Here is a 27,603-nt window from a genome sequence, read left to right as displayed (position 1 = left end):
CCTCCCGTCTGATCATCATCCAATTTCAGTATGCAGACATGTAGTGTGATGGGGAGGCGAGATGTGTGCATGTACTGTCGGAGAGTCCATGGCAAGAAACCAAGAAGAGGGAAAGAAGAAGGAGAAAAGTAAAAGGGGAGAAGAAGAAGAGAAAGCCTGAAAGGGTAGATCTGGCTTAATTAGCTAAGCTGAACCATCATCGTCAGATCCACATGTTGTTCAGGCTGGGACAGAGGAAAGAAAAAGAACTTGCCTATGTGTCATCTTATTTTAAAGACGACTTGTGTTAATTGGTGTAGTATACATGTACACACCTGCGAGCGAGTACACCGACTGTTCCCAAATAATTCTACTGATTAAGCCAAACCCCAAAACAGTTGGAATTCTAGCTCAAAGAAAGAAGCACCCAAATCTGAAAAAAGAAAAATAAAAAATCTGAATTGGAAGTTTGAGAAAATATTCGGCCATGCATCCAAATGCGGCCAAGATTAACTCGCGCTCGCACCAATTATTTAAACACGCGTCATTATTTCGTCCTCTTCAGAATCGAATTAGTTAAGCACGTATAGCTAAGCATGTCCTGGTCGCCCAAGCGGTTGCGCCGTCTCCTTCACCCAAAGAACGTTGCAACTCTCGCGAGATCGAGAGCCCGGGGCCCCGGCCGTTGCGCGGTCGCCGTCGCCGTGGAAGAAAATAATCCCCCGGGTAATTAATTACCCGCCTCGACCGTACAAGAGAGATGAGGAAAGATGAAAAAAAAAGAATATTGCTAAATACTTCTGTGTAATTGTTCAAGAATTATTACACCCATCGTCCGGTCATTACTATTTGATGGTCAGAACGTGCTAAGATTTTGACTGAAATTTTAGAGCTTTGACAATAAGTTTTATATTAAAATAAATTTATAAACACAAGTTTATTATATTGTGATAATGCTTCTCGAGACAAATTTATCGATAGTCAAAATTCTAAACAAAGAACAAATATCATTATAAACATCAAATAGAGTGAGGAGTACTACTTTCGATCCAATTATATATTAGAAGAGTATTTTTCTTTTGAAACAAACAACACTAGACGGTACAATGTTTCATATCAGTACAGCAAGAAAAAAAACAAAGGGACTAGCTAAAAAACTGTCGAGTGTTTTTTTGGGAAAAGCTTTCAAATCTAACTATAGTATATAATTTCACTATAACTATGCTATAATAATAATAATAACTTGTATATATGTATTAAAATAATATATGCAACTTTATATCTAATTTATATAGAGATAACAATGTAGTTATAGTATAGTTACACTATAATTACAATGTAATTATAGTGTAACTATAATGTAACTAGCATGTAACTAGAATGTAATTTACAAATCTACCATAAACATGAGAAGATGGGACTAGCTTCTGAAAAGAGAGTTTAGATCCGATAGTAAAATATCTCGGTACAAATCTTAGAGCGGAATCGATGGTCAATAAATTTGACAGTTTTCACTCAAGAAAACTGTCGACGGTTATGTAGCAGTTCCGAAAGCAAAAATATAGTCCTAGAAGACTATAATCAAGAAAAAGAAAAAAAACATCTCCACGCACCGACATTTTATATCGGAGATCACCATCATATAGAAAATAGTTGTCTGGTAAATAAAACTTATGGTAGATCAACATCTTATATCGTTTCTACTAGCATTTTTACAAGCTACAGCAGTAGAATACGTACAGTGAAAACACCCTCTAGCACTAAGCTTCTCTGTTTAATTTAATTATGTGAACCATGCCTTGGTCAATAATTGATGAGCATTATTTGATCATCTCTTGCACATGGGAATCGAGGTCCCCGAGGACAATATTGTATTTTCACTTGCAGAGTTGTATATATGGTCCAGACACCTATACGGCAGTGTAGGGCATCCTTCTGATTAGGCAATTCTAAAGCTTACGTAGGACAGGAACTAGCATGCCTTTTAAGTAATCATCACCGATCAAACAGGAAACACTGATAACTAGATGTTGTTTTATGAGCATCATTAGCATATATAGTTTATCTACTGCTGGTTGATGCCTTGATGTCCCATGTGCAACACAGCAATATTACATGAATTTTCTAACAAATATTCAATCCTAGTTAGAACTGAGAAAATTTCTCACTTCTGGAATGAGGTTTATTTAGGGCCATCAAGAAAACCATTCATGGCAATGTTTCAACTAGATGATTTCAATTTCAATAGAAGTCCAAGTAAACAATACGCTCTATGACTCAACAGTCCACGATAGATTTGCATATACGCACCGCCATTGGCTGATAACTTGATAAATGACCCATTTTCAACACCAACAAGTTCACATGAATTTTCTAACAAATATTGAATCGTAGTTAGAACCAAGAAAATTTCTCAAGATTTATTAAGGACATAATTAAGAAAATTGGTGTATATATAATAGGGCAATGTCTTGACCAGACGATTTCAATATAAGGCCAAGTAAACAGTGCGTTGTATGACTCATAATCTCATAGTCCACGATAAATTTACGTATAATATTTATGTTTGGTCGAAAGAAAAGTGCAACTGAAAATATGTAATGCTTGTAAAAAGAAACACATGGGCACCAAAATTTCATCTGATTTTTTAAGAATGTGTTGTGACAAACTGTTTGTGTTCGATTTCCTCGTGGGCACTGGTTTTACAGCTATTTGGAAGGTGGCAGATACCTCTCCCACCTGTTGATTTTTTGTCTTCCACAAGACAAAACCCATTCCAGCCTATGCAGACTGGCACTAATCAACTACCATCTCAACCAGCCTAGTGTGCTCCCCAATTAACAATTCCACATCCCTATTAATTAATTTAATCACAAAATCTAAATACACAATCATCACCCACAACCCCCTTTCAAACCCAAATTTCACAATTTACCCCCTCACAGTATCTGAGAAGGCCACAGACCTGGTTCATTTTCTTATTACCCATTCCTAAGAAAAATAGACATATTACTTTTATCACCAAGATCAAAGTAAAATTAATTCATCTTATATATAACAAATATTAAAGAGTGTATGCATGTACGTAACCAATAAATTCTTGGGTTCGCTAAAACATTTAATTTATCTTTTTATTTAAGTCTTTAATATATGAAAACTAAGAGTATGACCAACTTATTAAAAAAACCAAAATATTAAATAAGTATTAAACACTTTTGGATGGAGGAAGTAAAATACATATTTTACCTTGGTTTATATTAACACGTTTTTCAAATTACTAAACAGTGCATTTGTGTGAAATCTCTCTATATATAAGTTGCTTTAGAATATCAGATAAAACCATTTTTTTAAATTTATAATAATCAAAACTTAATTAATCGTGAGATAATGATTTTCTTATTTTTCGAGTTCTAACCTCATTTTCATTTTCAGTAAAACAAACACCACATAGTTGCAAATGCTAAATTATGCAGGGGGTATCTTGCAAAAGTGACAGCCACACCACACTGCCACTGTCGGCAGTCGTTGGGAGAGAGAGAGAGAGAGAGAGAGAGAGCTCACTACGCGCTTATATAAACCACGCCCCCTTTTAATTAGCGGAATTAAATCGCCGGGGGAAAAAAAATAAAAAAGAGAGGAGGCGGTGGAGGCGGCGGCAGAGTAACAGACTCGGCGCCTCCCTCCTCTCGCTGTGGATCTGCGGCGGCGAGCCGGCGGCGAAGCAAGCAGCGCGGCGCGGATCCTCGGGCGGCGAGGTTGTTCGCACAATCTCGCTCATCCGTCGCGGCGATTCCATGAGAGGTTGGTTGGGTGGGCACTTGGGCTTCTCCCTCCTTCCGCGGCAATTTCGTGCTGTTTTTTTTTGGCGGTTTTGGGTGAGGCGGCTGGGTTGATGGGGGAATGGCGGCGGTTAGTGCGGTGCGGCTGGTTTACGGGGTGGGATTGGGGCGGGTTGCCGGAGTATGGATGCGGAGGCTGAGCGTGTGATCTGGCTGGGCGCGTCGTGAGTGGGGGGAATTCGCGGGGAATGCAGATGCAGCGGTGGTGTTTTTTTTTTCTCTTTTTGAGTGGTTTGGTAGTCTGGTGATTCGAGAGGTGGGTGCGATCCACTTGGCGGCGGCTGTTGGGAGTAGCGGTTGCGCTCGTGCGTGCTAGATCTGGGGTTACGCGTCGGTGATTGGTTTAATCCGAGGCGGAATCTGCTCTTGGTTGATGTATAATTCACTTGATCGGATGATTTTGTGTTGGATCTGATGCGCCTTTGTTTTGCTCTTGTGTCGGTTTCAGGTTGAGAGCTTTGCACTGAAGAAGTGGGGGATATTCTGATCTGCTCAGCTAAAGGGGGTTGCAGCTAAACATGGCGGCGGCATTAGCATGGCGGTTCAATGGAACCAATGGAGGCGCAGATCTGGTTGGTGCTCTCCTCGGTGCTGTAGTTCTGAGCTAGTAGAATTGCAGCATGTCACTTTCTTAGCGTCGCTTGAATTGTAAGAGTGCTGTCGTCTACGTTAACGGAGTTATTTGGATTGCGTTTGTTTCTGATGTGGACATCATGGGGGTGAAACGTTGAATAGTATAGCAGTAGGATATGCTTTGAAAGTGAGATCAGTGTTCGGTCTACTTGAGAAAAAGATGTCCATGCATATTTGTCAATTTTTAAGCGTTGGGGATCTTCATTTCAGCTGCATTTTTTAAAGCTTTTGCGCTAGGCCTATCTATCAACTTGGGTATACCATCAGGTTGCAACAATGAGGTCATTAACTAGGAATCTGTTACTCTTATGCTGTCATTTTTCCTGTAGTAACAAAATGAGAATATCATGCTTCTGGGTCATTCGTGTTTATGCTGGTAATGGAACAAAAATGGATTGGATGGCTTTGTAATGCTGTTCTACAAACACAAGGCCCACACAAATGCCCTAAGTTGAAGCTGTTAAATTTATTGTGTAATGCAGTTATTTGGGTGAAGCAATACATAAGTATATATAGAGCTGCTGCATATCTTTTACTTCATCTGTGCATGATCTTGATCTACTAAAACTAATGTTCACTTAGTGCTGGGATCCATGTTTGATTGAGAATGCACATATTATATTTCTTATCTGTTATTTCCCTCATTGCAATCTTGTTCAACTTTATTTTATGCTTATAAAATCAAGTGTCTGTCAGCAATTTGATTTTATGATCTACACAGCATTTTTAGTAAAGTTAAGGATTCATGGCATAGAAACTTGTGGCATGCATCAGCTTATGTAAAGTTCAAAATTTATGTTTGTGTCGCATGCTTGAGTCTCAACATTAACTGCCTTTGCTTGGATATTAACAGGAACACAAAGTTCAAGAGTCAGAGCCACCAACTCCTGTCTCAGTGATGAGAATGGTCAAGTAAGTTTGATTCCATTTCTCGGTTTGCACTGTGAAATTCTCATCAATAGCATGAAGAAGTCGGGAAAATGAGCTCAGCCATAGCAGTTAAATTAGCCAAAAAAAAAACTTTGTATAACTAATAGGTTTTCTAATTTGTGAGTAAATCATGACCGTAGAACCATTTCTGGGACCTTCACTTTCACCATATTGAAGATAATGAAAAAAGGGTTTATGTGACACACAAGTTATCACTGAGAATATGTTATGTACCTTGATAATGCTATCTTTTAGAACCTAATTACAGTATGTTAATTATAAAATTTATCCTGATATGTAGATAGCCAAGGTGCCAAGCATAATTGTTTTGTAATTGCAGGAACCGTGCCAATGTGGAGGATGAGGAGACACTTTCAAGTGTTGCTCAATGTATTGAGCAGTTAAGGCAAGGTTCTTCATCCACCCAAGAGAAAGAGAACTCCCTGAAGCAGTTATTGGATCTTCTTGAAACAAGAGACACCACATTTGGAGCTGTTGGATCACATGCACAGGCTGTCCCTATACTTGTTTCTCTCCTTAGATCTGGTTCATCTGGTGTTAAGATGCTGGCTGCTACTGTCCTGGGGTCTCTTTGCAAGGAAGAGGAGCTAAGGGTGAAGGTTCTGCTTGGTGGTTGCATCCCTCCCTTGCTTGCTCTTCTCAGGTCCAAGTCAGCTGAAAGCCAAACTGCAGCTGCCAAAACTATTTATGCTGTTTCTCAAGGTGGTATAAGAGACCATGTTGGATCAAAGATTTTCTCAACAGAAAATGTTGTTCCTGTACTGTGGGAGCAGCTCAAAGTTAGCCTCAAGAATGAGAGTTTAGTGGATGGCCTGCTAACTGGAGCATTGAAGAATTTATCAAAAAACACTGATGGGTTTTGGTCAGCTACTGTGCAATGTGGTGGAGTTGATATACTTATAAAGCTGGTTGCTTCTGGACAAGCAAATACCCTAGCAAATGCATGCAATCTTCTTGGGGCTTTGATGATGGAAGACTCATCTGTTTGTTCTAAAGTTCTATCGGGAGAAACAACAAAACAACTCCTAAAGTTACTTGGTCCTGGTAATGAAACTTACATTAGAGCTGAAGCTGCTGGTGCTCTCAAATCCCTTTCTGCACAGAGTAAAGAAGCCCGGCGCCAGATAGCTAATTCTAATGGAATTCCTGCTCTTATAAATGCTACTATTGCTCCATCAAAAGAGTTCATGCAAGGTGAATCTGCTCAGGCATTGCAAGAAAATGCTATGTGTGCATTGGCAAATATATCTGGTGGTTTATCTTATGTAATATCAAGCCTTGGTGAAAGTCTAGAATCATGCTCTTCACCTGCACAGATTGCTGACACTCTTGGTGCATTAGCCTCAGCCTTGATGATATATGACACTAATTCAGAATCTATCAGTGCTTCAGACCCCCTAGTCGTTGAGAAAACACTGATGAAACAATTTAAGCCTAAGGCACCATTCCTTGTACAGGAACGTGTGATTGAAGCTTTGGCCAGCTTGTATAGTAATCCAGTTCTCTGCAGGACACTTGCAGATTCTGATGCAAAACGCTTGCTTGTTGGTTTGATAACCATGGCAGGTACTGAGGTTCAAGATGACCTCACCAAATCACTTTTTGCTCTCTGCAAGAAGGATTGTGATCTATGGCAAGCTCTGCAAGGTCGTGAAGGTGTTCAGCTCTTGATTTCTTTACTTGGTCTTTCCTCAGAACAGCAGCAGGAATGTGCTGTTGCTTTGCTTGCGCTTCTGTCAAAGGAGAATGATGAGAGCAAATGGGCTATCACAGCTGCTGGTGGCATTCCTCCTCTTGTTCAGATTTTAGAAACTGGGTCTCCCAAAGCTAAAGAAGATTCAGCAACCATCCTTGGCAATTTGTGCAACCACAGTGAAGACATACGGGCATGTGTTGAAAGTGCTGATGCTGTGCCTGCTTTACTATGGCTTCTGAAAAATGGAAGTGACAATGGAAAGGAGATAGCATCTAAAACACTGAATCATCTCATTCACAAATCAGATACAGGAACTATTAGTCAGTTGTCTGCTCTTTTAACTAGTGAACAACCTGAATCAAAAGTTTATGTTCTGGATGCTTTGAAAAGCTTGCTTTCTGTGGCACCCCTTAATGATATTCTGCATGAAGGAAGTGCTGCAAATGATGCAGTTGAGACTATGATCAAAATTCTCAACTCACCTAAAGAAGAAACTCAGGCTAAATCAGCATCTGCTCTTGCTGGACTGTTTCATTGTCGCAAGGACTTGCGAGAAACTCATATTGCAGTGAAGACACTTTGGTCAGTCATGAAGCTGATTGATGTGCAGACAGATAAAATACTAATGGCGGCCTCATCCTGCCTTGCTGCCATTTTTCTGTCAATCAAGCAAAATAAGGATGTTGCTGCAATTGGGCGGGATGCATTAGCTCCACTTGTCTCACTTGCAAATTCTACAGTTCTAGAAGTAGCAGAACAAGCGACCAGAGCTTTGGCAAACCTTTTTCTTGATCATGAATTATCTCTGCAAGTATCTTTTGAAGAAATTATCTTCCCCATAACACATGTGCTTAGAGAGGGATCTATTGATGGAAGAACTCATGCAGCAGCAGCAATAGCTCGCCTTTTACAGTGCCGGCCAATTAACCAACCTCTTTCAGATACTATTAACCGATCAGGTGCTGTCCTTGCTCTAGCTGGGCTTTTGGAAGCTGCTAATGGTGAAGCTGCTGCAACATCAGAAGTTGTTGATGCGCTGGTGCTATTATCAAAACCAAAGGTGTCAAGTGGGCATACCAAAGCTCCATGGACAGTTCTTGCAGAAAATCCCCACACCATACTTCCTCTTGTGTCATGTGTAGCGGATGCAGCACCTTCATTGCAAGACAAGGCCATAGAAGTTTTATCGAGGCTCTGTTCTGATCAACATGATATTGTGGGTGGTTTGGTTTCAGAAATCCCAGGCTGCATATCATCAGTTGCACGGCGAGTCATTGGGTCCAACATGCTTAAAGTTAAAGTTGGTGGATGTGCTCTTCTTGTTTGCGCAGCGAAAGAGCATTGTCAGAAGCAGATAGAGATTCTCAGTGACTCAAGCTTGTACATTCAACTAATCCATTCTCTAGTCAGTATGATTCATATGACAAACTTGCCTTCTGAAAATGGGAGTGGTGAAAACATATCAGACATTAAAATTTCTAGACACTCCAAAGAAAATAACAACAGCGATGAAACTGTGTGCCGCACTGCTGTAATCTCAGGTAACATGATTCCGCTATGGCTGCTTGCTGTTTTTGCACGCCATGACAGCAAAACAAGGGCTGAAATTCTAGAAGCTGGAGCAGTCGAAATGCTTATGGAGAAGATTTCTCAAAATGCATTCCTATATGTGGTATGTGAATGCTAGCATCTCTTGTGCACTTTAGTATTTTAACATCATGCTAGTTCTAAAATAAACATAGGCAGCGTAGTTCCGTTAATTATTCTTTTGGTTTATCTGATTTCTCTTTTGTAATGAGAATTGGAACCAGGGTTTTATTTGTTTTAAGAAAAAGAAAACTTTATGTTAATTTGGTAGTTATGCAATAAGTCTAGGCAACAGTAGCATATAGGAAGCAGTGGGAGCTAGATTGAACAGGTTGTTGGAGAACCCAGCTAAGAGGCCATGTTAAAGTTTATTGCTAGAGTGAATAGTTGAACTCCTCAAAGGATTCCATCCCTTTGCCACCATCAGAGCCCTATAACAAATTTTATACTTTTCCATTGAATAGTCTTTTGTTAATGCATATTGTTGAATTCTTGGGGTTGATGTGAATTGATTGAAGTCTCAAGGATTAGTATAGTTCTTGTGCACAACATCACCTGTGCATGTACACAGTAAGTGTGTTCAATCATCCTTCTTTTGTATTTATTCTCGATCCATTTATCTCCTATCTGTTACTTTGGTATTGCAGCTTGTTTGCTTCTAGTCAGCAGAGAGCTAGAGACCCATCGTATATCTTGCACTAGCAACCCTGCTGTAGTTGTTACACATTCTTGATGCCACAAGTAGGGTATCTGGAACAAAACATTTGTCCCAGTGTTTGGGTTGGTTTCATGAACACAAACTCAAATATTCAATAACAATATTCTTATAATCACATCAAGTTTAAATTGCAACAAATAACAATATATAGGAAACAGGAATGCACAGCATTCCTGTTGTTCTAGTTCAATATTCAGAATATTGAACTTTGTGTGGTTCCGTAAATTCTTCATTCTCATGTGATAATATCTAATTTTGACTGTAGATATCTACTCAAATATTGTTTTTTTTTTACTTTGTTGCTTTTTACATACTATTTATATATCTTGCCAAGTTCTTTTGATAGCTGCGATTGCTGAAATGTATGATCATACTTTTCAGGGTGAAGAAGATAGCACCGCATGGGTCTGTGCCTTACTTCTTGCTTTGCTATTTCAAGAAAGAGAGATAAATCGATCTAATGCAGCATTGCACTCAATTCCTGTGCTCTCAAACTTGTTGAGGTCAGATGAACAAGCATACAGGTACTTTGCTGCACAAGCTTTGGCAAGTCTGGTTTGCAACGGTAGCAGAGGAACTCTTCTTGCTGTTGCTAATTCTGGGGCGGCCACTGGACTTATTTCTTTGCTTGGATGTGCTGAGGTTGATATAGCTGATCTTTTGGAATTATCAGAGGAGTTCATGTTAGTTCCTAATCCTGATCAAATTACACTGGAAAGGCTTTTTAGAGTTGATGATATCAGGGTTGGCGCAACTTCCAGAAAATCTATTCCTCTTCTTGTTGACCTACTCAAACCCATTCCAGAAAGACCTGGTGCTCCTTTCTTGGCGTTGGGTCTTCTGACACAATTAGCTATTGATTGCCCCCCAAACATGATGCTAATGGCTGAAGCTGGAATCCTAGAGGCACTTACCAAATACTTGTCACTTAGCCCACAAGATGCAACAGAAGAAGCTACAACTGATTTGTTAGGCATTCTTTTTAGTTGCGCAGAAATAAGGCACAATGAAGCAGCACTTGGTACTGTTAACCAACTTGTGGCAGTCCTTCGTCTAGGAGGAAGAAATTCACGCTACAGTGCTGCGAAGGCATTAGAGAGCTTATTTATTGCAGACCATGTCAGGAACAGTGAGTCAGCTCGCCAGGCTATTCAACCACTTGTAGAAATTCTGAGTACTGGCATGGAGAGGGAGCAGCATGCAGCTACATCAGCACTTGTTAGGCTGCTTTCTGACAATCCATCAAGAGCACTTACGGTTGCAGATGTTGAGATGAATGCAGTGGATGTCCTGTGCCGGATTCTTTCTTCGGATTCTTCAGCTGAGTTGAAAGGAGATGCTGCTGAACTATGCTGTGTGCTATTTGCAAATACAAGGATCCGCTCTACATCAGCTGCAGCCCGGTGTGTGGAGCCTTTGGTTGCTTTACTCGTTTGTGAAGCTAACCCAGCCCAGCTTTCTGTAGTCCGTGCACTGGACAGGCTTCTAGATGATGAGCAACTAGCAGAATTAGTTGCGGCCCATGGGGCAGTCATTCCTCTTGTTGGCCTTTTGTTTGGCAAAAACTACACGCTCCATGAGGCAGTTGCTAGAGCTTTGGTAAAACTTGGAAAGGATAGGCCAGGTTGCAAATTAGAAATGGTCAAGGCTGGTGTAATTGAGAGCATTCTAGATATTCTGCATGATGCTCCAGATTTCCTTTGCATTGCTTTGGCAGAAATGCTTCGGATTTTGACAAACAATGCTAGCATAGCTAAAGGTCCATCGGCAGCCAAAGTAGTCCAGCCCCTTTTCTCTTTACTATCCAAGGCAGATATTGGTCCTGAGGGGCAGTACAGCACTTTGCAGGTTCTTGTGAATATTTTAGAGCATCCTGAATGCCGTGCTGATTACAATTTGACACCCCGGCAAACTATTGAGCCAGTCATTTCTTTACTGAATTCCTCTCCACCTGCTGTCCAACAATTAGCTGCAGAACTCCTATCACATCTTATTCTAGAAGAGAACCTCCAGAAGGACACAATAACGGAGTTGGCCATCCCTCCTCTAATTCAAGTTCTTTCATCGGGTTTGCCAAACTTGCAGCAAAGGGCTATAAAAGCTCTTGCTAACCTTGCATTAGCTTGGCCAAATACGATTGCAAAGGAGGGTGGTGTTTTTGAGCTGTCCAAGGTGTTGTTGCAATCTGACCCTCCTTTGCCTCATGTTGTATGGGAATCTGCTGCATCTGTCTTGTCTAGCATATTGCAGTACAGTACTGAGTTTTTCCTTGAGGTGCCTGTTGCAGTACTAGTGCAGTTACTCAGATCAGGAACAGAAAGTACTGTCGTTGGTGCACTGAATGCATTGCTTGTATTGGAGAGTGATGATTCGACAAGTGCGGAGGCAATGGCTGAGAGTGGTGCTGTGGAAGCTTTGCTGGATCTCTTGAGGAGTCATCAGTGTGAGGAAGCTGCTGCCAGACTCATTGAAGCACTTCTGAACAATGTAAGAATAAGGGAGGCGAAGGCTGCTAAAAATGCTATTGCACCTTTGTCCATGTACCTTCTGGATCCTCAGACACAATCTCAACAAGGAAGGTTGCTTGCTGCTCTTGCTCTTGGAGATCTTTTCCAAAATGAGGGTCTTGCTCGTTCTACTGATGCTGTTGCCGCATGCCGTGCTCTAGTAAATCTTCTTGAAGACCAGCCAACTGAAGAGATGAAAGTGGTAGCCATTTGTGCCTTGCAGAATCTAGTGATGTATAGCCGAGCAAATAAGAGGGCAGTTGCAGAATCGGGTGGCGTCCAGGTTCTGCTGGATCTTATCAGTTCAAGCAATCCTGATACCTCTGTTCAGGCAGCTATGTTTGTTAAACTTCTATTCAATAACCACACTATCCAAGAGTATGCCACTAGTGAAACAGTCAGAGTTATAACTGGTAATTAAGACTTCCTTATTTCTGTCATACCCATTTTGTATTAGTTATTTTTCCATTATAATTGTTTGACCACTACCTTTAGTATGAACAGATTAATTTAACGATATCTAGCAAGAATCAAGTTGTTTGACCATTTATGCTTTGCATTACATTGAGTATATGTTCTAATGCTTTTATACGGAGGCATTTTTAAGTATAAGTTTCAGTGTAAAAAAAACAATTTTCTTCTGGCAACCTTTGAATACGCACTTTTTTCTCATACTGAGAATTTACTTACACATCTGATTACAATGTTTTGCATGCAGCTTCAATTGAGAAGGACATATGGGCATCTGGGAGTGCTAATGAGGAGTATCTTAAGGCTCTTAACGCTCTACTTAGTAACTTCCCTCGCTTAAGGGTCACTGAACCTGCTACCTTATGCATTCCTCATCTTGTAACATCTCTCAAGACTGGTTCTGAGGCAACCCAGGAAGCTGCACTGGACTCACTGTATCTTCTTAGACAAGCATGGGGAGCTTGCGCAGCAGAAATATTTAAAGCTCAGTCAGTTGCTGCCTCAGAGGCTATTCCGCTACTTCAGTACTTGATACAGTCTGGCCCACCTCGGTTCCAAGAAAAGGCAGAATTGCTTCTTCAGTGCTTGCCTGGTACTTTGACAGTTACTATAAAGCGTGGCAACAATCTAAGGCAATCAGTTGGAAATCCTAGCGCATTTTGCAAGCTTACTCTTGGAAATAATCCGCCAAGGCTGACAAAGGTACGGACAGATTTGCTTGTTATTCATTACAGAGCTGTTGATCCACAGTATGATTCTGTGCATTCACGCTGACAATAGATAACTAGCTACGACCCACAGTTAACATTTTTAATATCTTCTTTGGATTCATCGCAAAAAAAAAAAAAATCTTCTTTGGATTGGTTTTTTTATTTGTCCACTTTTACTCTGCGCCACCTGGTCTGATTTTAGTCTTATCGAGTTCACACATTGGGTTTTGGGCTGAGCCCAATTGGATTTCGTTGAAGGTTTACTGTTTCAATGTTTTTCCTACCTCTTCTAATTCTTGGACCTTCTATTATTTACAAGATTAAGGGTGTGTTTGCAAGAGCAAGTTCCCAACACTCACCTCTCGTTTTCCGCGTGCATGCTTTTCAAACTGCTAAACGGTGTGTTTTTTGAAAAAAGTTTCTATACAAAAGTTGTTTAAAAAAATCATATTGATCCATTTTTAAAAAAAAATTTAGCTAGTACTTAATTAATCACGTGTTAATGAACCGCTCCGTTTTCCGTGGATAGGAGATGGGTTCCCAACACCCACCTCCAAACACAGCCTTAAGGATAGAATCCATCAGGGGTTACTAATCCTATTACTGATATCCAATGTAAAGGATCGTAACTCAAATCAACCATCAAATTCCTAACTGTTTTAGGAGTACAAAAATAGCACAACTCTAGATTTTTCCGTTTACCTGTGAACAGCAAATGCACTGAAAAAAAAGGTTGACCAACCTGTCAGGAAAAGGGAGTCATTGATTGTACGAAGTGTTCACAGATGGTGTAGTTGTCATCATACTACATATTTCTCTACAGAAGTTTTTTGCTGATGTAAACTGTCCCCAATATTATCGTTAATACTATAAATTACAATAACTTCTATTTTCAAGTGCCTTTTTGTGTTTATGGCTGTCTGTTTTCTTATGCTGACAATCTGCACTTTGAATTAGATGTTTGCCATTTTTATTATAATGATAGTAGCTCATATGTCAATTCACCATTGTTATCACTGTGGCTTTAGTCCTTTTGTTTTGCGTTCCACTAACGTGCTGTGAAACGCAGATTGTCTCAACTGGTGCAACACCTGAATGGGATGAAGCCTTTGCGTGGGCGTTTGACAGCCCTCCAAAGGGGCAGAAGCTTCATATCTCCTGCAAAAACAATAGCAAATTCGGAAAGGTACGAAAATACTGGATATAATATTTTTACCATCTTAGATCATTTATCTGTTTCTTTTACGATCATATAGAAGATTCAGCACGCATACACACCATTTTGCATGTAAGCCAAGCACTTAGCCGTTGTATTCGCATCCTCACTCTCCAACTGCTGTTGCAGAAATCATTTGGTAAGGTGACAATCCAGATCGATCGGGTTGTCATGCTGGGCTCCGTTGCTGGCGAATACACCTTGCTACCAGAGAGTAAAAGCGGTCCTAATAGGAACCTGGAAATTGAATTCCAATGGTCAAACAAATGACAAGTATCTACATAGTTAGGTTATCTGTGTAAGTTAAAATCCATAAGAAGTTGAGAGAGTGTTCTTGTTTTCCATACTCTGCTATAAACGTTACCATATTTGTGCATCAGTGTAAATAGCCTGCAGAGAAATTTGTCGTTTTGTTGTACCTTTCTGTGAGATAAAAGAGAACAGATGAGTCATATTTTGTACTGATTGTAATGAATTGATTCATTTTTTTCCACGGGATTTTTATTTGTAAATGGTGTAAATGCTTCCGCACTCCTATAAGCTGCACGGATCTTAAAGTCAATTAAAAAGGTGTATGTTTGTACTGAAAGGTATACTGTATATTTTCTCCGTTTCACAATGTAAGTCATTCTATACATAATTAGATATAGCAGCTATCTGAATCATGTCGTTAAAGTTAAGGGGAATCTTCTCTAGATTATTAGGAGTACTAATTACTGGAATCATGGGCATGAAGAAGTTGTAACTTGAGAGATATTGGGTATGAAGATTTCAAGATCAGGGTGGACATGGGCTCCAGTTGTGCTTCCGACATCAAGCAAGAAAACAGCTCTTACGGCTGGAAGGTAGGTATCACAACTTTAACATTGTCCACTTGGACGTTTCTCTCAAAACTAATATGAAATCCTGACAGTGCCAAACAATTGAGTCAAAATTTACATTGTTTTGCGCCATAAAGAGACCATAACCAATTAACCATAACGCACGGGACCCCTTTCGTTGGCCTGAAACTGCATATAAATTTGCAGCATGTTCAGAACTTTCAACGGAGCCATTGGACAGGGGGCGACACATGGTGGAACCACTGGCAGTGTGAACCCCTGAAATTGCCTGAAGAAGGCCCAGACGACAGTGAAAAGGAGAAGAAGCCAGAGGTCTGGCCCCACAATTTGGTGGCGGCCACGTGTAATGGGGCCCAGCTGGCCTATGACAATGGGCTTATTATTATTATTATTATGTGAAGAATCAAGAATGTGTAGACCATTCACCACCTAGCAGAGATGACAACTTCAATGGCTGATGCATGCATGCATCTTTCCATGGCTCACTTTCCCTTGCAATTTTTCATCCATTTTCTCTCTTGCTCGCATCATCTCCCAAACATGATAATATGATATACCCCCATGATGCAAAGTTTGTCCTGGAGTAGTGGAGTTAATGGGTGACACCAACAGATCTATTGAGAAATGTAAAAGGAGGCACAATTAAAGATGCTGGCCCAGAGAACTCAGCTTTCTCTTTTTCACAAGCTTTGCTTTTGAGCTCATCACATTCATGTAAACCGGCCATTTGTGTCTTTGTGCGTGCATACGTGTGATTTTTTGCGACGCCGAATCTAGTATGGCGTTTTCGCGTCTCTGCTTGCATCATTGCATATGGTATGTTTGGTACTGTGGTTGCTTTATTTGGCAGGTATTGTGAGCACTGACTAGGCAAACATTATTCATACAGTTTTATATTTAAATTAGTCACCATTGATGCTATTTACAATTCAAGGGAGTGGACGGTACAGGATTAGTCTCTAATAGCGGTATAAACGATTGGAGCCTTTCAAAAAAAAATTTGGGCAACGTGATTATAAAAAACAAAAGATATAAAGAATAAAAAACAAAAGATCAATCAACAGAGAATAAAGATGCTCCACCTACAAGTGACATAAGAGATCCGAGCAGACGAAAGCAGCCACAACGTTAACTAATTTTGACACGTGCAAAAAAAATTTATAAAAAGGTAGCCGTCTAAATTAATATTCATGCTTCAAAATAATATCTGGTCCTATTTTGATACAAACCAAATTTTCTCTGTCTAGTCGACAACGTAGTGACTACTCTGCTTAGTACCATGCATGACTTCTGAACACACCATGGCCAACCATATGTTTTTAGGCTTTAGCAGGGGAGAGGATCTTTTTCTCTGCATTGAGCCGTCACGGAATCAAATAATTGAACGATTAATTATTCAGACTTTCAGAGCAAGAGAGCGAGAGCGAAAAAAAAAGAAACGTCAGCTTCAATTCGTCTCGCCGACGACAGGTGACGGCTTGGCGTGTTCCGGGGCATCTCGATCTATCGTACGTCGTCATGGCCACCTGGAAGGCCGAGAGCTCGCGCGCCGTACCGCGTGACACCGCCGTCGAGTCGTTTGCCTGGCTGTGCGTGCCTACGGATGAAATGGCGTACTGATCGACGACATCTCGGCTTAGCTGAGATCGATCGCGGCCCGGCCTGTGCATGCATGCGATAGATATTGAGATGTCTCCCTCCGGCGCCTTTCGCCGACCGCCGCACAGCTGTGCCGGCCGGCCAAGCGCAGCACGCACGCCGGACACGAACATGGCGCCGGGATGCGTCGTGGCATTATTGGCTACTCTAAAGGTAGCTGGATGGCTATGTGTTTCTTATATATTACTTCATCCGTCCTATTTGTAAGTGTAATTGTATGTTTTATGTATAACGTTTGACCGTTCATTTTATTTGAGAAATTTATAAAAAAAATTTAAAAAAATAAGTTATACATAAAGTATTATTTATGTTTTATCATCAAATAACGATAAAAATATTAATCATAAAAATTTTTAAATAAAACAAATGGTCAAACGTTGAACACAAGAATTAACAGCTGCACTTGAAATGGAAGGGATGGAATATCTTGGTTATATTCGAGGAGCTTCTGATAACTGAAACAACTAATTTTTCATCCTCTTGAATTATTCAGACTTATCCACTGTTTGTGTTTGAAAAATTCAAAAGATAAATTTAAAGTCAGAAACTAGAAAACCTATCTCGCTTTTTTTAAGAAAAAATCATCAGTTGTATCTTAAGAATCTTGAGTTGAGCCACTGTAGGATGGGATGCATATGTATTACATATGTGCTTTCAAGGTTTGTTTAGATTTGACACATGAGAAAAAAGTTGAACTTTGGTACGTGTGTGTATGTGATGTGTTAAAAGAAAGGTGAAGTGGAGGAAAGGTTGCAAAGCTGAACTTGTGTTTGTCATGTGCAGAGAATTAGTTGATACGTCAGCGATATATATAGCGATGGATCTTATGTACTAACTATGTGATCGAAGGCAGTAATTACATTGAACTATATGATATATGATTATAACCAGAGGGAGTATATTGCTGACCAATACTCTCTATTAGGGTTGTACATTTTGATATTCTTTTAACAAACTATTCAAATAAACCATTGGTTGTTTTTCCGCCTGTGCACAACTAGGACGATCTCTAAGTACACATACTCTCACTCATTTCTGGTTTCAATGGTTTGCTAAAAAGTCAGAATGTACAGCATTTTCTATTGGTTTTCGTAAGGTATGTTTTGATTTACGGAATTCCTAGCACTACCATTCTTGTTGATTAATCGTGAGTGTTGAATAAAAAAACTCTTACTCCAAGATGACAGTATATGAACAAATATCCCATGAGTGTTGAAATGCCTATTATCAAAAGTATTCAAAATTATTATAAAACTATAATTCATGAACAAACAAAGTGAGGTTAACTCAATTGGCTATGGTTCTTGTGATGAAACCAACTCTTCCGAGTTCAAGACATAGACTTGACATGAATGCTCATATTTACGGCTAATTATTCTTTTAGTGGTGAGACGTTCGTGATGATTTCGTCAATATCAAGATATACCGATCTATTCTTTCGGAAATGCTCATAGGATAGGGTGTGTGTGTTTTGTATTCTCAATCTCAAGATATAACGTCCGTGATGACTTCGTCAATATCAAGATATACCGATCTATTCTTTCTGAGATGCTCATAGGGTAGAGTGTGGGTGTTTCGCATTCGTTAATCTCAAGATATACTTGCATATTCTTCTGGAGATGTTCATAGTGTAGGGTGTTTGTGTTTTGCATTCGTCAATCTCAGGATATATCGGTTTATTCTTCTAGAGCTGCTCATAGAGTTAGGGTGTGTGTTTTGTATTTCCGAAGATGCTCCTATGGATAGGATGTGTATGTTTTGTATTCATAGGAGTGCGTACGCATATCTTACGAGGGCTTGTACTATGTTTTAGAAAACAAAATTCATAAAAAAGAAATCGAAGCCCTAGACCATACCAACACAAAACCCTTCCTAGAGTAAGGCTCTGTTCGTTCCAGGGTGATAGGGGAGATTGAGTCTCGTTTTCCACACGTACGCTTTTCAAACTACTAAACGATGTGTTTTTTGCAAAAAATTTCTATAGAAAAGTTGCTTTAAAAAATCATATTAATCTATTTTTGAAATTTAAAATAGTTAATACTTAATTAATCATGAGCTAATGGCTCACCTCGTTTTGCGTATCTTCTCAATCTCCTCAATCCCGTTCTACTCAAACACACCCTAAGAGTCGCATCAGTGTGGAGAAGGGAAAGTATCCCCCTAGATTCCAATGGACGGCCCAGATCACCCAGATTCCCTCCCCTACCCTCCCTCCTATTTTAACAACCAACCCCTCTCTCCCTCTTCTTCCTCCCCCACTCTCTCTCTCTCTCTCGAGCTCGAGCTCGAACGCTTCCACCCCAAGAAGAGGAGAGGAGGGGAGGAGGAGAAGAAAAATCCTTGGAAAGAAGCATGACGACGCTGGGGAAGAGGCACAGGAACAACAGCTCGATGCGGCGGACGACGAGCATGTCGGGGTTCGCGGTGGCGGAGGAGGAGGAGCAGCAGGGGAGGCAGCCGCCGGCGCGGGCGGCGAGGGGCGGCGGAGGTGGTGGCTCGGCGGCGCCCTCGCCCGGGTGGGGCGCCATGCAGAGGAGGCACTCCGGCGACTTCGCCGTGGCGGAGACGGCGGCGTTCCTCAAGGCGTGCGGCATCTGCAACCGCCGCCTCGGCCCCGGCCGCGACACCTTCATTTACATGTAAGCAAGCAAGCAAGCTGCTCTGTTTTTTTTCCCTTTATTGCCTCTTATTTTGGTCAAATCTTGCATGCTTTCCTCGAGATTGATATTTTTTCAAACAAAAGATTTGCGGTTATTTTGATCAGTTTTGGTTTGTTTGAGCTAGTTCTTGCTGATCTTGAGATTAAGGGATTGACTGGTTTATGCCGGTCTTCCTTAATTATTTTGTTCTTGGATATGTACTAGTAGTAGTTTTGGATGATCTGATATTATGTTGAGGAAAAAAAACATATTTCGATCTGTGCCTTTTCCTAAGTTGAAATGAGTTCTTGTTTGATCAGATTCTTCCTGTTTTGGTAGAATATTCCGTCTGTTCATTGCGTTTGATTCTCCCTATAGGGTGTATTTAGATCCAAACTTTGGATCCAAAGTTTGCAAAATTCTATCACATCAACCTGTCATACACACAACTTTTCAGTCACATTATCTCCGATTTCAACCAAAATCCAAACTTTGGATGTAACTAAACGCAGCCTGTCTTTATAATCGTTTTCTCTTTTTTTTTTTTGCGATTAATAAATACTGTGTTGTATGTATGCATGAATGTGACACTTGTGCGGTGCCGCTCCGTTTGCAAGAATCAAGTACAAATAGGATGTAAAAAAAGGAATCAGTTGCTCCGTTTGGTTTGCATGATTGGATATACAGTCATGGGCATGGCTAATCATCAAAATACCTTTTGTGTCACTCACTCTTTTGCATCGGTCGGATGAACAAAGAACGCATTTTTCCCCCTTTTCTTCTGAAGGAAAAAGAATCAAAATTTCCCCTTTCTTGGTGTGCATGCAAGTGGCTGTTTTTTTGAAAAGAGAAAAAGGCTATCACAGTAGCTGATCTGCCCTTCTTTAACTAACAAGAAGATAGTTCATTAATTAATCAAACTACCCATATTACTTTTTTTTTGGTAAATGAATCATAATTGAGTTTTTGTTCTTGAATTCATTCAGGGGTGAAGTGGCCTTCTGCAGCCATGAGTGCAGGCAACAGCAGATGAACCTGGATGAGCTCAACGAGAAGAAATGCTTCCAGCGGGAAAGCGGCGGCGGCTCTGACAAGTCCGGCAACAGCGGCGCCGTAGCCGCCGCCTAGCATCGCCGGAGTAGGGAAAAAATTATGAAAAAAAAATGGAGAAATTTTGGCATCCTTACAGGAAACCAAGTATATCTATATATGTGGTGTAACTGTGTATATTGGTGGCTCAGGATAATTATGAGCCAAAGGGGGAGGGAATTATGTAGAGATTGGAATTGGGCTAGCTAAAAATTTTCGGATTGCAATGCATCTGGAGCAAGATTAGGCCGTGGGATTTGGAGCTGTTTTGAGAACTTTATGAAGGATGAACTTAAGTTCTCCAGATTGTTGGAAAATGTGCACCACCCTTCTTGAATTTTTGAATTACTTCTTGCAGTTAATATTTTGTAGAATCTTGAGATAGATGATCGTTGGTATGTTCGGGGAGTTTCTAGCCGCTACAACTACACCTATTAACCCAACAGTTTAAATTCGACTTAGTAGCTACAAAATTCAGAAATAAATAATTTACTTTATCTAGACTAACCAATTGCTTCTCAGAGTATCCAGCTCTCAAATAGAGCCTTAGCCTACTTGAAGAATTTAACATTTACCAATCCAATGCTTGTGCATTGCTATAGATAAAAGACCATATTACTATCACTAATCATATATAGGGCTAAATAGGTCATTTCCATTTTGATGACGTGGTATGTTGTGCTGACGTTAGCAAGCAGGTCACGTCATGTTACCCAATGTTCTGGCGCTTCATATCAAGATCTGCCCATCTGAACGTGCATGAGGCAACAAATTAGAAAGAACTCCACAGCTTTGGTTGATCTTACATGAAAATCTTCAGGTTTGCTGCAGGAACAAGTGAGCAATGGCTTACTAATCTGGTTGTAGCTGGCAAGAGCTCTGTTTCTGAAGATGGAATCTTGGGCTGTGTTTGGTTGATTCTGACAGGCAGGTTGATTTAATTTATCACTTGGAGACAGAGTTATTGTCAATGGTGTGCATAATTTTAAGATCTGATTCCTGTGACAGCGAGGAGATCTCATCGGGATCTAGTAATATCAGAACCTATCCCTTCAGGGTTGCGTTTTCAAAAGAGAGAAGACAAGCGGAGGTACAATACAACGTAATTAGATCTTGTCCATTAGTTTTTAACATGCGCAAATCCTTGCATCGAAGGGGAAAATCTGAAGGTGTATGTAAAATTCAAATCTTGGTGCCTTCACGCATCCATATTTGACTTCATAACTCATGAGCAACAAGCAGGTCCGTAAAATCTGCTTACGTGCTATAAAGTCGAGGTTTAAAATTTCGGTGCCCATAGTTACATATACGCACACGTTTTATCTATGTATCCATGTATCTATCTATTCTCTATTATATTATTAAAGAATAGAAAAATGAGCCCCCACATTCGTTCTCATGACCTAGAAATTCTCACATTAATCGGAGAAAAAGAAAAAGCAGAGTCTATATAGAAATACAATTTAGAAATAGCTGAAATTCGGAATTAAAAAATAAGGAATATTAGAAGAGGAGACTAGAGTCCATATAGAAATACAATTAGGAAATAACTGAAATTCGGAATTAAAAATAAGGAATATTAGAAGTAGAGTATAGAGTCCATATAGAAATACAAATAATTGAAATTCGGAATTAAAAATAAGGAATATTAGAAGTAGAGTATAGAGTCCATATAGAAATATAATTAGGAAATAATAGAAATTTGGAATTAAAAATAAGGAATATTAAAGTAGAGTATAGATTCCATATAGAAATACAATTAAGAAAAAAAGAAATTCGGAATTAAAAAATAAGGAATATTAGAAGTAGAGTATAGAGTCCATATAGGAATTTAAAACTAACTAAAATTTGGAATAAACATAATAAAATTAAAAGTAGAGTTAGAGTCTATATAAAGATACAATTTACAAGTAACTAAAATTCGAAATTAAGAAAAACATAGGAATAAGAGTTTAAAGTCAATATAGAAATACAATTTAGAAGCAACTGAAATTCGAACGGAGAATAGCTAATATGGTCCCTAAAGTTTCGCTCCTGGATCATTTTAGTCCTTAATCTTTCATATTGTCCAAACAATTCCTTTAATTTTGTCATGTGGATTGATATAGTCCTTGATCCCACTAAAATCGTCACATGGACATGCCATGTCACATTCCTATGCAAAATCTATATAATTTATCCAATTTACCCTTACATATATCATAGGAAAATAAAAAACAAAAGGTAAAATGTAAGAGCAAAAATATACCTCAAAAGGGTGAAAAAAAAGGATAAGTATTTTTTCCTATGGTTATGTCTAATTCACCCTTATATTTATTTTTGTATGATATACGTAAAGGTAAATTGGACAATTCATCATAGATTTTGCATGAATGATGACATGGCATATCCATATAATGATTTTAGTGGACCCAAGGACTATTCTAGACCTTATGACAAAGTTTAAGGATTTCTTTGGACCATTTAAAAGGTTAGGGACTAAACTGATCCTACAGAGAAACTTTAGGGACTAAAGTAGCTATTCTCCCAAATTCGAAAATAAAAATTAAAGAATATTGAAAGATGAGTTCAGAGTCCACATGGAAATACAATTAGAAATAATAAAAATTAAGAAATAAAAATAAATAATATTGGAAGAAGAGCATAGAGTCTATATAGAAATACAATTTATAGAAAATTCGGAATTAAAAAAAAGAAATATTAAAAGACGAGTCTAGAGTCCATATAGGAATATATATAATTTACAAATAACTAAAATTTGATATTAAAAATAATTAATAACTAAAACGTATATAAAATACAATATGAATATTAGTAGTTTTGTAAAGTTATTGCAAAATTTAAAATTATGCTATAATTTTAATATATTTGAATAATATAATGAGAAAACATATATACTATTATATGAGAGAAAATATAATGATGCTAGCCGCGCAATCTGCGCGGGCCACCATGCTAGTTATATTATTAAAAAAGCTTTGAAAGGAGGCACCACGTTCGCTGTGGGGGTTAGAAATTAACACATTAATAGGAGGAAAAGAAAAGGAGAGTCCAAGTAGAAATACAATTCAAAATAGCTGAAATTTGGAATTAAAAATAAACAATATTGAAAGAATAGTCCATATAAGAACCCAATACGAGATTAATCAAAATTAGAAATAAAAATAAAAAAAAAATCAGAAAATAGAAAATAAATAGAGAGTCTAAATAAGAATACAATTTAAAAATAACTTAAATTTGGAATTAAAAATAAGGAATATTAAGAGAAGAATACATATAAGAAACCCAATATGAGATTAGTTAATATTCGGAATAAAAATAAAAATAAAATATGAAATTAGCAAAAATAAAAGAGAGATTAGTTAATATTCGTAATAAAAATAAAATAAAAATCCAAAATTAGCAAAAAGAAAAGAAGAGTTCAAGTAGGAATACAATTTAAAATTAACTAAAATTCAGAATTAAAAATAAGCAATATTCAAAGAAGAATCCATATAAGAATCCGATACGAGATTAATTAAAATTCAGAACAAAAAATAAAATAATATCCAAAAATAGAAAAAAAAATAAAAGAGAGTTAAGTAGGAATACAATTTTGAAACAACTAAAATTAAAAAAAATAAAAGAACACTATACGGTATTAATTAAAATTTGAAACAAAAAATAAATAAATTCTGAAATTAGAAAAAGAAAAAATATTTCAATTAGGAATACAATTTATAAATAACTAAAATTGGTACAAAAAATAATGAATATTAGAAGAAAACACCATCTAAAACACACGACGAGATAAATTAAGTAACATGCCTATAAAGGAGTAGAGTGGTGGTGGTTGATACGACTAATAAAAACTATCAATAAAAAACCAAATAGAATTCTAATGATGATTAAAAGGAGGGACGACAGGTAGGACGTGAAGCAAATGGGCAAGACGGTTGCTGGGACATCTATAAAGTAAAAAAATAAACCTCATTAATAATCATATTCGATTTTTAAAATCTCAATGACAATAAAAAGGAGAAGCAGCGGGCATGATGTATAGGAGTATAGTTGCAGAGCCGCCGACGGTTGGCGGGACTTCTAGAAAAAAAATGAATTCCAACGATAGTTATATTCGATTTTTAGAATTTCAATGATAATAAAGAGTAGGCGGCAAACGGGTCGTATAGGAGTATAGTGGCATCGTTTGACAAGACTTTTAAAAATTATAAAAAGTGAAACTAAACTAGACAATAAAGTCTAAAAACTATAAAGTCCAATTTTTAAAGGTTCGGAACTTTTAAAAAGTAGAAAAAAAACAATGATAATCATGTTCAATTTTGAAATCTCAATGACAATAAAGAAGGGAGGCAGCGGGCGAGCCATAGAGGAGTACAATGGCAAAACCGCTGACGGTTTGGCGGGACTTCTAGAAAGTAGAAAATGGAACCCGAACGATAATTATGTTCGATTTTTAAAATCCCAATGACAATAAAGATATAACACAATGGACGAGCCGTAGATGAGTATAATGAAACTATAAAAAGAAACACAAGAAGACAATAAACTCGAAAAACTATAAGATCCAATTTTTAAAGGTTACAAGTATAATGAATAGTAATAGTGGTAAATCAAGCAAGCAAACAAATAAGGAGATGACAAAAGTAAGGGATAGCAGCTGGTGTGACTTTTAAAAACTATATAATTAGAAACACGGGGATGATAAGATTTGGTTTTTCAAAGTCTTAAGACAACGAGATAGCTATTTAATAAATTTTAAGTAAAAACATACTTAAAAAATATATAATTTTGTTTGGGTGCTAGCCGCGCAATTGTGCAGGCCACCCAGCTAGTTTTATTAAAAATTGGCAAGATTCACATACATATTCGTCGTGTGCTAAAAAGACTCGTATTCATAGGCATGTAAATGTGTTGTAGGTACGTAGTCATATGCATCCGTGCACATGTAGACAAACAAAAAAGAAAAAGCAAATATAGGGGTTAAAAGAAAACAAAACCCAAGATACATCAGCATCAGCATCAGCTGTGCAAAGCAAACAACCGTCCAAGATCTCGACACCTAGCAGAGGAGTACCCGCCGAAGGCTTCTTCTAAATTATTCGAATCACTCACACAAAGTTACAATGGAACCCAACAAACAGGTGAAAGAATATAGTATTAATTTATTCTGGGGCCTCGAAGAATCCCCGCTTGGCCGGCTGCCCGGCTCCATATGCTCCTCTCCCCCCACACAACACAACACAACCGCGAGGGAGAGAGAACAACAACATAAAAAAACAACCAATCATCAAACGCCGCACGCCCAGCCGCCCAGCCGCCCCGCGACCTGCGCGCGGCTCAAAACAGGTATCGACCCAACCCGACGACGACGACGACGCCGTCGACCACGACTGCTTGGCGCGTACGTGCAGTGCAACGACGCAGCAGATCGACGCGCGCGCGCGGGGGGAAAGCCCCCGTATTCCCGTCGAATCCGGTGCCCCCTCCCACGACGTACGCGAGGCGTGGCTATCGATCGATCGATCGCTAGCTGCCGCGCGCGCCGGCTCACTTGTGTAGCGCGCGCGCGCGCGTGCCCCACGCGGGGTGTCTCACTTGCGTAGCGGCGCGTGCACGGGCGGCCGGGCGGGCGGGTCATTTTGTGTGCGTAGCGCGCGCGCGCGTGCACGTACGCCCGCAGCAACAGTGGGATCACATGGTTGTCGCCTTGTCCTATACGCGACATATGTCGTCGTCCATGTGTGATCGATCATCTGTTGTACTGAGTACTGACTTGTAGTAGTGGTGGACTGACTGACATCCTAGGCTGATCAGGTGAGATCCCCTCGTAAAGAAACAATGGCCGAACGGTTATATGTGTAGGCGTGAGGCGAGCCCAGCAACTTCATTTAAGTTCGAGCGACTAGTAACGTTTTTTAATGGTCAACTATTTTTATAGAATGTTGATGGCTATCGGTAATGGAGACTGTAGCGGTGGAGCCTGGGTGGCCACCCGACACCCGAGAGCTATATCTTCCACTGATGTAGTGTGTAGTTGTAGGTTTAGGTAGTGCAAGAGTGGACACTGCCGTTTAATCTTGTGTAAGTTGTAACATAGTTTTAATCTTGTGAAAATAAATAAAAAATAAAAGTGAGAGGGAGGAGGAACATAGGGCTGAAATTTCAAAAATCCTTGATGAAAGAAACAAAATAAAATTTGAAACATTTTTTTAAATTGGAAAGCTCTTAAAGTAGTATATCAAAAAGTTTCGGCCAAAATAATACTTTACCTGACAACGAACATTAGACCCATCTAAAAATTTTATTCCAAAATATGGAACTATGTATGCAATTAGTGTCAATATTATGATAAGGCATACCTAATATTTTTGTGTTAAGTGTGGTGGAACCCATCATAAACCAAGTATTATACAGAATCAAGCCTTATATATGGAAGGTGTTCTGAATAAAGAAAGAGAAATAAAGTCCTACTCGGACACTACAAAGACTACTTGGATCGTATCCAAACTTGTCTTTCTAGTTCTACATGGATAATAGGAGACTCGAGGGTATAAATATAAGAACCCCTAGCTAAAAGGAGAGAGGACATGTCTAGACAGATTTAGACAGACGAACACGGAAGACAAGCCAATACAAATCTAGACAAACCCTATGTAGGAGTCACAAAGGTCGACATGAGGGATATTTAGAGATTTCTCCAATCTCGCCGAATTCATATTTGGCGAAGCTGACTACGCTAGCCATTAACCACATGTGAGAGATCAATGCCGTTGGGCCGACATGGACTATATTAGGTCATCCCAAATATTATACTCGTAAAATATTCATATATAAAGGAAACATCGGCTTCAACCAACAGGAGTAGGACTATTGTCTATCAGATAAGGGGGTCCGAACCTATATAAAAAATCTCTGTCTCCCATCTCTTTTATCTCAATCTCGCATATACATGGACACCAACGATCCCCAAACTCTACAAATACCGTAGGCTGGTACAACTCGTTGACAACTAGAACTAGGGTGTGTTCGCCACTCTCTTTTCTCAACTTTTACTCTCCCATTGTCTA

General features: G+C 39.1%; 2 protein-coding genes across 2 annotated transcripts; both read left to right on the top strand.

Moving 5' to 3' along the window:
- Nucleotides 1-3,586: 3,586 nt before the first annotated feature.
- Nucleotides 3,587-14,847, top strand: LOC127776760 (protein CELLULOSE SYNTHASE INTERACTIVE 1). The gene is made up of 8 exons (XM_052303295.1): nt 3,587-3,780; nt 4,267-4,390; nt 5,305-5,363; nt 5,722-8,770; nt 9,785-12,323; nt 12,629-13,083; nt 14,161-14,277; nt 14,437-14,847. The coding sequence occupies exons 2-8, from the start codon at nt 4,337-4,339 to the stop codon at nt 14,575-14,577; spliced, it is 6,414 nt and encodes a 2,137-aa protein (XP_052159255.1). The 5' UTR covers nt 3,587-3,780; nt 4,267-4,336; the 3' UTR covers nt 14,578-14,847.
- Nucleotides 14,848-19,043: 4,196 nt separating this feature from the next.
- LOC127775677 (FCS-Like Zinc finger 6-like) lies at nt 19,044-20,898 on the top strand. Its single transcript, XM_052301957.1, has 2 exons — nt 19,044-19,447; nt 20,434-20,898. The coding sequence occupies exons 1-2, from the start codon at nt 19,161-19,163 to the stop codon at nt 20,573-20,575; spliced, it is 429 nt and encodes a 142-aa protein (XP_052157917.1). The 5' UTR covers nt 19,044-19,160; the 3' UTR covers nt 20,576-20,898.
- Nucleotides 20,899-27,603: the final 6,705 nt, after the last annotated feature.

The sequence above is a fragment of the Oryza glaberrima genome, chromosome 6 (genome assembly GCF_000147395.1).
Source record: "Oryza glaberrima chromosome 6, OglaRS2, whole genome shotgun sequence".
Taxonomy (NCBI): Eukaryota; Viridiplantae; Streptophyta; class Magnoliopsida; order Poales; family Poaceae; genus Oryza; species Oryza glaberrima.
This window is presented reverse-complemented; position numbering and strand designations above follow the sequence as displayed.